We start from the raw sequence: 9,830 nt of genomic DNA, 5'->3' as shown, positions 1-9,830 counted from the left end.
GGAGGGAGGGGGGGAATGGATGGATAGATGGAGGGAGGGAGAGGAATGGAGGGATGTGGAGGTAGGGGGAATAATGGATGGATGGTTGGAGGGATGTGGAGGGAGGGGGGGAATGGATGCATGTCAAGTAGTTTTTTTCTAAATAGCTCCTGAATGTTATTGTTTTTAATGTGTGCTGTAATGTTGTTATGTGTGTAAGACTGTAACATATCAATTTCCACCCTGGGGTTATATTCTATTTAGAGCACGCTGCTGGACAGAGACAGAGACAGAGGAGGAGACAGAGACAGAGGAGGAGACAGAGGAGGAGAGGAAGGACACACCACTACTCCAGAGAGAGAGAAGCCGAGCGGAGGCACCTGGCCTAAAGTCTTGGTGGGCGCGTCCATCCTCGAGTGTGCCCAGCTCTCCATCTATAAGAAGCCCAATCAGAGGAAGTCCATCTTCGACGCAGACACCTTCAAACGGCCCGAGGCGTCCTCCAAACTGGACAACCTCTCCTTGTCCCAGCTATCAAAACACTCCCCGCAGGACTCTCAGTCTGAGGTGGAGCCAGGGGTGGGGCCAGGGGTGGGGATAGGGCAGACCCCTCCCACCCCGCCTCAGAGGAGCGATTCGTTCAGGTTCAAACACCGCCAGCAGACCAGCTCTGCCTCGGACTCCACCATCACCACAGGGACAGGCACCCCTCCAACCACCCCGGGCCAGGCCCCAGGTGGCCTACCCCTGGTGGGCAAACAACAGGACAGGGGGGGGCTGGAGGGTCGAGACAGAGACAGAGGCAGAGAGAGAGATAGAGATAGGGAAAGGGACAGAAAGAGGGACCGAGACAAAGAAAATCGAGACAGAGACGGGGACAGTGAGAAGCAAAATTTCTACATAGACCCTCTTGGAGAGGGGATGCAGCCAATCATCAGCTCCAGGAAGTCATGTGATGAGGATGTAAGCAGGCAGAGGGGGGAGGAGCTGGACAGGGACAGGAGAAGGTACCGTCCCAAATCAGCCCCTGCGTTACGCCGGAACATGACCCCTCTACACATCCACATCCCTATCCAGGTAATTAACATTCCTGATTGATTGATTGGTTGATTTATTGATTGGTTGATTAATTAATTGAGCCCTGTGGCTGTGTTTAGTCAAACTTTCCAAGTTTCCTTTTGGTACGATGTTGATATTCTTATTGATTTGCCATTACACGCAACAAATATTCACTATGCAATAAACTCCTGTGTTTTCCATACGCTGCATGTAGTGTCAGTGTGTGTTACTAGAGCTGATAGTTCCTGTCCGTCTTTACTGTACGTCCAGAGTTTCTCTAATGACGAGGCGTCTCCAGAGCCGGTGGACTTGGTGCGTTTCTCTCCCATGCGCTCTCATCGTTACAGCATGCCTTTGGTACCACCAGGATACAGCAGCACCATGACTGCACGTAAGTCTCCTGTTACAACTATCTGAACAAGTCATTGTATATTAGATTATCTCATTAAAGATGCATTTTATTCTCTTATTTTATCCACTGTGTTTTAGTACAGGTGTGATTTTGCACCTGATCTCTTTCATTTCCTGTTTTCTTAACTCTTACTGGCCCTGATTTCACAGATAGCATCTCTTTTGAATTGTGATGATTGTGGTCATGTCTTTTTTAACCTTATTGCGTATAACATATTAGAGCTGTATAAGAGTGTCTGCTTAATGACTTAAATGTCCTTGTTTTTGGTCATCCAGAGCCCGGACACAGAGGTCTAGCCCCGTGTCCTGCTGTCACCGCTGTGATGAGGAACCCAGTCTATACCGCCTGGAGCCATGACGTTCACACAAACCACAACTGTCCTCCTGCACCCACCTCAGGCAACCACTCACACTCTCACCCCAGGTAGATACCCCTCCTCAATTCCAAGCCAATTCCAGGTATCCCAGGTCTGAATCAGTCCATGATTAGAAGGCAGTAATTAAAACATAAACMTAATGTCAACAATGTTCTTAATGGTCTAGATCTTACAATATAGCTCAACATAGATATGTCATAATTGGCTGCATGAATCTGATGACTGTGTTCTTCTCCTATAGTCCCCAGCACCAAGGTCGTCTGAGCCTGGATTTGAGCCACAAGCGGTCTGGTGACTTAACGTCAGATTCATCGCCCTGTAGCCAGACACCACACAGCACCAACTCCCTGCCCACCAGTACCAGACTGGGTCAGTGAACGAACAAATGAACAAATGAATGAACACATTAATGAACAAATAAAAAAGAAAACACTTTATTGAATCGAAGATAATTAGATTTTTACATTATGAGCACAGCAATCATTTACATTTTAGTCATTTAGCAGACGCTCTTATCCAGAGCCACTTACAGAGGTGAGTGGATACATTTTAAACTCTTTTTTACTGGTCCCCCGTGGGATTCGAACCCACAACCCTGGCGTTACGTGCATCTACCAACTGAGCCACACGGGATCATACATGTAGTGCTTTTACTATCGTTATAATCAGTTTATGGTCTTTCATGGCATGAATGATATTAACATGTTAGATTTTCACTTGTCTTACCCCTCTAAGATAGAGGTTGTTATTACTGTTAGTCTGTATGTTACTACTGGTAACTCGCCTCCGTCTGTTTATGATCTTGACAGGTTCCTCTGGTAATTTACATTTCCGGCACGAGCGTATTAAAATCCCCCCTACTCGATACCCACGGTCTGTTGCAGGGTCTGATAGAGGTAGGTTGTTTATGTTTCCTGCTGCTACAAGGTTCCATATTTACACTCCTCTGACAGTATGAGCTTATTGAATTATGAATGTATGTATTGAATAGATTTTCATGAATGTATTTGAAGTGATTCAATCCTTTTTTCTGTGCCCATCAACTATGTGGTAACAAAAGTAGCAGTTATGTACCTAGAAAGTACATGGGCAAATGGATTACGACACAGTAATAACCTATGAGTAACTTAGTTTCTCCTCCCTCTCCTTTCTTCCACCATGTCACCCTCCTCTTGCCTTCCCCCCACCAGGGTCCTTGTCCCACTCAGAGTGCAGCTCCCTGTCCCACTCCACTCCTCCCATGTCCCCCACCAATCTAGAGACAGCGTCCTTTGCCAGCAGCCAATCACAGAGCTCTATCTCCACCAGCGCCACCCAGCCCAGGATATCAGTCAGCCCTGCTTTAATAGGGGACCGACGGAAGGACAGGTGCAAACATGCACGCACAAACACACAGCGCGAAAGCACAGACACAGCCGCACACTCTCATCAGCACACTAGAGTCCTACATGGGTCAGTTTTTTGGAGCCACACCTGCCCCGTGCCGGCTACATCAATTCCAAGCCCCACCCAATACCCCACATCAGGACAGATTTTTCTCTGCAACCCGACCCACCCGCATAGCATTGTTCCGAGAGCTGATCCGTGAGCCGCAAAATAATGTATATTTATTTAATTGATTTTATGACTCCAGAGTAGTAGGCTATTATTCCCCTTCCCTGCATTAATTAATTTGTCTGCATGTCTATTCAACATTTGAATAAAAGGAAACCAATATTTTATTTTATTCATAATGCGATGCAGCACATTGACAAATCAAATCGACTTCTAATTAGCCTTCTTACCTAATGAAAGCCTATAGCCGACATGCAAAACAATACCTCTACATTCAATATGTTTTCAGATGATCAAATCGTTTAATTGAAACTTAAATGAACAATTCCCAGAATCTAATATAGCCTACAAAAATACATGCATTTAGTTGCTATACTCAAACTTTCACCTTATTCTTATTTCTCTGGTTACATTAGCCATTTCRAAGTGAGCTAGGCTAMCTAGGCAAAGAAAACTTGTCAATGTATTGTCACGTGTGGTGGCGGGACGGAACATAGCTCTGCACGTGGACAAATTAGAATGTTTCAGCACCACACAAAGAGACAGTACCTGCTCTATACGCTCTCACTGCGTGGCCGGTAGCCTACTGCCTGCCTCACCACTCACAAAATGGAATTCGCAACACAACAAGCTCCTGGGTTTGTAAAAAATCTATATATTTTGATTTAAGACCTTTCCGACCCGCAATATAATTGTTCTGAACCGCGAGCCGACCCACGGGTTGAAAGAATGTTTTCACTCCACCCGCCAGCTGTTTTTTTTGCGGGTCACCGCGGGGAACTGTGGGTATCCAACCCGATGCAGGACTCTAACACACACACTCACACACCTGCTTTGAGGTACCATCCCCATCACTTTAACTCGTTACCTGTTGCCTCATTAGTCAATGGAACATGTTGATATACATCCCATCTGTCTCTCTTCTGTTTGTCTTTGTCTCTCGTCTGTCTGTCTGTGAGTTGATGCTGATCGTAGTGTTAGTGGTGAAGTAAACATCACTGTCTGGAAGCTGTGTCCCACGTCGTCCATCTTCTACCAGTTTATCTGTAAACTGTCTTTCCTTCCCCCTTGTCTATCTGGAACGCTCTCTGAATATTACCTGCCTGACATCCATCCTCTCCTTTCTGTGATTTTCTATTCGCCCCCTTTTCCCTTTCTTGCTTTCCCTCCTTTGCCTCGTCACTCTTTTTCCGTCTTACCCTCTTTTTCTTCTCTTCCCTCTCTTCCTCTTTCCCTCTGTTCCTCTCCTCACCCTCTTTCCCTCTCTTCACCCTCTCTGTGTGATTTTCTTCCCTGTCTTTCCCTCTCTTTCCCTGTCTTTTCCTTCTCTTCTCTCTTTCCCTGTCTTTCCTTCTCTTCTCTCTTTCCCTGTCTTTCCTTCTCTTCCCTGTCTTTCCCTGTCTTCCCTTCTCTTCTCTCTTCCCCTGTCTTTCCTTCTCTTCTCTCTTCCCCTGTCTTTCCTTCTCTTCCCTGTCTTTCCCTGTCTTTCCTTCTCTTCTCTTCCCCTGTCTTTCCTTCTCTTTCCCTGTCTTTCCCCCTCTTTCCCTCTCCTCCCTCTCCCATCTGTCTTCCCTCCGTCTCTTCATCTCTGCTCTAGATATCTGTTCTATAACAGATCCTTTCTCCGCCTGCCTCTGGCTGTTAGGCCCAGGTTCTCCTCATTACGGAGCTTGAGGTTTGTTCTACACTAGTCAGGCACGCAGAAATGGGTGCCTCTTGAGTCTTGATTTTTCTAACATTGTTAAAGTACCTGCCTGTTTTATTTGTAATGCTTTAAGTAATATGGCTCAATTGATGACAGGAAGCATATAAGAATAAGTGGAAAAGCAATCAGTGTGCTTAAACACCCTGAATTGTAAATTCTATGTAAATTCCCATGAATTCCAAAAAGTATTTTGTGCCACTTTGAAACTTCCTGGAATTTTGCAACGCTAATCCTTTGCATTTGAGAAGTCCTTAGTGAGATGTTGAGACTATGATATAACATAAGAGAAAATACACATTATATTCCTTTAAAGTGTCTTCAGTGCTATTCACTAGTTCCTTAAAATTGCATGACGATGCTGTTGAATTTTGTCTGATCGCATGATTGTAACATGATCTGGAGCCTGGCTGGAACATCCTTTTTATGCACAGCTTATATCTGTGTTGTAATATGCTTTAACAGAAGGAGGCATTTGCATTCAGGCTAGTCAGTACTTTCCCTTATCATTTTCATTGGCCTTTGATATTTAGTATTATTTCAAAATTGTGCCAAAGTAAAACCACTTCTTGCAGGAGGATGTTTTAACAGGATGGGTTTTGTGTGTGTGTGGTGTCATCTACAGTATGACACTAAGTCAGTATTAGGTTTTGTAATGTTCTTCTTTCTGTTGGTCTCCTAAAAGGCCCTATCTGGAGGAGCCCCGTAACGTGACGGTACAGAAGGGGGCAGAACCGCTGGGCATCTCCATAGTGAGTGGGGAGAATGGGGGTGTGTTCGTGTCCAAGGTGACGGCAGGAAGCATTGCACACCAAGCGCGGCTGGAGTACGGGGACCAACTGCTGGAGGTATGTTTTCCTCACCTACTTTTTGGGTCATAGTCTCGTGTAGCTCAGTTAGTAGATAATTGGGCTTGCATGACGCTTGCAATGCCAGGGTTGTTGGTTCAATTCCCACGGGGGACCAGTATGAAAATGAATGCTCTCACTACTGTAAGTGGCTTTGGATAAGAGTGTCTGCTAAATGACTAAAATGTAAGAAAGTCATGGTGGTAACCATCATGTGCTATTTTTGCATTGTAATTTCATAAAATGTCCAAAATATATCTGCAGTAATAATGAAATGATAGGGTTTCACAATGTAAAAAAAAAAAAAAAAAAAGGTTTTTGGTCCGACACAAAATTGCATAACGATGGTTCAGTCTTCCTATTGGTCAACAAAAGCCGGACCAGCTCTTGTTGTTAAATTGGCAGGCTGCACCCCCCCACCCACCACGCTATTCCTTCAGCGTCACTCAGAGGGGTGGTTTTCATCCCACAAGCAGAATCATCAATGGCAGAAATCGCCCTGCCATTACCTGGTTGTTAGAATTCTATAATGTTTGCCTAATTTCAGTTTATGTGACAAAACAAGCAATTCATTGTGTACAGCATCATTGTACCATTTAAATCGCTGTGAAATATATGTTTTAATTTTGTATTGTCACCTGCAGCGATGGCATTTCGCTACACCTGCGACCGATACATTTGATTTAAAATATGTTGTTTTACACGGTCAGCCATAGCAGTACGGCGCCCCTGGAGCAAATAAGGGTGAAGTGCCTTGCTCAAGGGCACATCTAAAGATCTTTCAACTTGTCAGCTCTGGTATTCAAACCAGCAACCTTTCGGTTACTGGCACAACGCTCTAACCGCTTGGCTACCCAAATATTTTTTAAATAATGAAAAATATAGTATTTTCAGCTGTTTAAAGTTGGTGGATGATACTGTAAGTAAAGGACTCAAGCGCGAGTGGTTTCCACTAGATTCCACAGCCACAAAGTCTCCACCTTGTTGTGGGGAAACGGGATGCGGGGGAGGGGGCAGAGTTGTTTATTTTCAGCCTAAGTGTTCACCTAGCTTCCACATGGCTGAGACATACTACATGTAGCACCTTTAACTCAAAAAACATGTTTAAATGCCATTTACCCACATTCTCGATCTTAATCTTACTCTCTTTCTCTCACCCTCTTTCTCTCACCTTTCCCTCTGTCTCTCTCTCTCTCTCTGTCTCTTTTCTTCTGTCTCTCTCTCTCATCCCTCTCGCTCATCCCTCCCTCCCTCACTCCCTCACTCAAACTGTTGTTGTTCTTTCTTTCAGTTTAATGGGATCAACTTGCGGAACGCCAACGAGCAGCAGGCGAGGCTTGTGATTGGTCAGCAGTGTGACACCATCACCATCCTGGCTCAGTACAACCCACACATGTTCCAGCTGGGAAACCACTCTCGCTCCAGGTAAGGGCACTCACAATCACTCACAATCACTCACAATCACTCACAATCACTTCACCAATCATCACAATCACTCCTCACTCTCACACACACCACAACACACACACACACACACACACACACCAACACCACACCAACACACCACACACACCCCACACAACACAACACACACACACACACACCACACACACAACACACACACACACAGGTGGAAGTCTTCGCTTCCAGGTAATAGGAGACTGATTTTGATGACATTCTCTTCAGTTCTCGTATGGAGTCCATCAGTGGTCAGCCAACCCCCCAGCTCAGCGGAGCCACCACTCCAGACAATCACTCCGTCATCGACACCTTGAGTGAGCAAGACGAAGGGACCATGACACCACCTTCTAAACAGACCACCCCAGCCACCAGCCCTCACAGCTCCTTCAGGTACAGGATAACTCAGGTGGTCATAATACTGTAGAAATAAATCAAATAAACAACAGCTGTAGCATTCTGTTCCTTGGTGTTAGTTATTAATATGTATGGAACAAAGCATGGACAAATTATTAAGTGGAAAGTGGTCATCGGGGTTTAAGTCAATTCCATTCATATTCAGTCAATGCAGGAAGTTGGAATTTGAGTTACGTTCCTGAATTGACCGAATTTAAATTATGGTATTTGGGTTGCCAGATAGACTGACTGTGGGAGGTTTAAATTCAGTCAATTCAGGAAGTTGGAATTTCAGTTACCTTCCTGAATTGACCAAATTGAAATGATGGTCATTGGGTTGCCAGATAGACTCTGACTATGGGAGGCATATCCTCCTCTGTCCAGGTTATCTTCTCCAGGTGCAGGCTCTCGCAGGGCCCCAGAGGTAAGGCTGGTGCGGCTGAAGAAGCCCCAGGGAGAGCTGGGGGTGCAGCTCTGTGGAGGGAACCTGTATGGTATATATGTAGAGAGTCTGGAGGATGACAGCCCTGCCAAGTGTCCCGACGGACTGGTGCCTGGAGACCAAATACTGGAGGTACAGTATACAGCCGTATAGTATTGTATGGTGTAGTATAGAGGTAACCTGTATGGTACATACGTAGAGAGTTTGACAGGTATACATACAGACTTCCTGGGCTGTGTGTAGCACTGAAGTAGAGGCGGGGTCACTCCAACACATACCTTTTTTCTTGCTAGCTACCTATTCCATTTTTTTATGTACAGTTAATTTGAACTATTCAGTGATTCACAAACATTTTGTATTATTACTTTGCTCAATATTGAATGGATGTTTTTCAACAGTACAATGGTGTCAACATGAAGAATAAGACTGCGGAAGAGGCTTACCTGGAGATGTTGAAACCGGCTGAAACGGTCATGTTTAAAGTTCAACATCGTCTGGATGAGCTCGCCATGCTCAAAGACTCACCAGGAGATGGTTTTTATATCAGGTACTAAAACTATGTTGTCACTCGGAAATGTTTTCATATCAGATTGCTGCACATATTTCTTTTTGAAACATCAGTCAACATCTTACTACCGTAATCCCCTTCACGTATGGAGTCGCATCGGGCCTGTAGTCAACATCTTATTACTGTAATCCCCTTCACGTATGGAGTCACATCGGGCCTGTAGTCAACAATCTACTACTGTAATCCCCTTCACGTATGGAGTCGCATTGGACCTGTAGTCAACCATCTTATTACTGTAATCCCCTCACGTATGGACTCACATCGGGCCTGTAGTCAACATCTTACTACTGTAATCCCCTTCACGTATGGAGTCCGCATTGGACCTGTAGTCACATCTTATTACTGTAATCCCCGTCACGTATGGACTCACATCGGGCCTGTAGTCAACATCTTATTACTGTAATCCCCTTCACGTATGGAGTCACATCGGCCTGTAGTCAACATCTTATTACTGTAATCCCCTTCACGTATGGAGTCGCATTGGACCTGTAGTACACATCTTATTACTGTAATCCCCTTCCAGTATGGACTCACATCGGGCCTGTAGTCAACATCTTACTACTGTAATCCCCTTCACGTATGGAGTCCATTGGCTGTAGTCACCTCTTATTACTGTAATCCCCTTCACGTATGGAGTCACATCGGGCCTGTAGTCAACATTCTATTACTGTAATCCCCTTCACGTAGGACTCACATCGGCCTGTAGTCAACATCTTATACTGTAATCCCCTTCACGTATGGAGTCGCATTGGACCTGTAGTCACATCTTATTACTGTAATCCCCTTCACGTATGGAGTCACATCGGGCCTGTAGTCAACATCTTATTATGTAATCCCCTTCACGTATGGAGTCACATCGGGCTGTAGTCAACATCTTATTACTGTAATCCCCTTCAGTATGGAGTCACATCGGGCCTGTAGTCAACACTCTTACTACTGTAATCCCCTTCACGTATGGAGTCGCATTGGACCTGTAGTCAACATCTTATTACTGTTAATCCCCTTCACGTATGGACTCACATCGGGCCTGTAGTCA

The 9,830-nt window shown here is 45.0% G+C and overlaps 1 protein-coding gene across 1 annotated transcript in view; it reads left to right on the top strand.

The window, feature by feature from the left end:
- Nucleotides 1–9,830, top strand: part of LOC111977969 (disks large homolog 5) — a 104,921-nt gene that overhangs the window by 80,795 nt on the left and 14,296 nt on the right. Inside the window, exons 22-33 of the mRNA XM_070448712.1 lie at nucleotides 244–1,056; nucleotides 1,309–1,429; nucleotides 1,726–1,873; nucleotides 2,068–2,195; nucleotides 2,636–2,722; nucleotides 3,017–3,194; nucleotides 4,978–5,055; nucleotides 5,768–5,930; nucleotides 7,222–7,355; nucleotides 7,617–7,781; nucleotides 8,169–8,358; nucleotides 8,625–8,773. Of these exons, the coding sequence (XP_070304813.1) occupies nucleotides 244–1,056; nucleotides 1,309–1,429; nucleotides 1,726–1,873; nucleotides 2,068–2,195; nucleotides 2,636–2,722; nucleotides 3,017–3,194; nucleotides 4,978–5,055; nucleotides 5,768–5,930; nucleotides 7,222–7,355; nucleotides 7,617–7,781; nucleotides 8,169–8,358; nucleotides 8,625–8,773 (2,354 nt within the window). The remainder of the gene's footprint in view (nucleotides 1–243; nucleotides 1,057–1,308; nucleotides 1,430–1,725; nucleotides 1,874–2,067; nucleotides 2,196–2,635; nucleotides 2,723–3,016; nucleotides 3,195–4,977; nucleotides 5,056–5,767; nucleotides 5,931–7,221; nucleotides 7,356–7,616; nucleotides 7,782–8,168; nucleotides 8,359–8,624; nucleotides 8,774–9,830) is intronic.

This window comes from Salvelinus sp. IW2-2015, linkage group LG18 (genome assembly GCF_002910315.2).
Source record: "Salvelinus sp. IW2-2015 linkage group LG18, ASM291031v2, whole genome shotgun sequence".
Classification (NCBI taxonomy): Eukaryota; Metazoa; Chordata; class Actinopteri; order Salmoniformes; family Salmonidae; genus Salvelinus; species Salvelinus sp. IW2-2015.
This window is presented reverse-complemented; position numbering and strand designations above follow the sequence as displayed.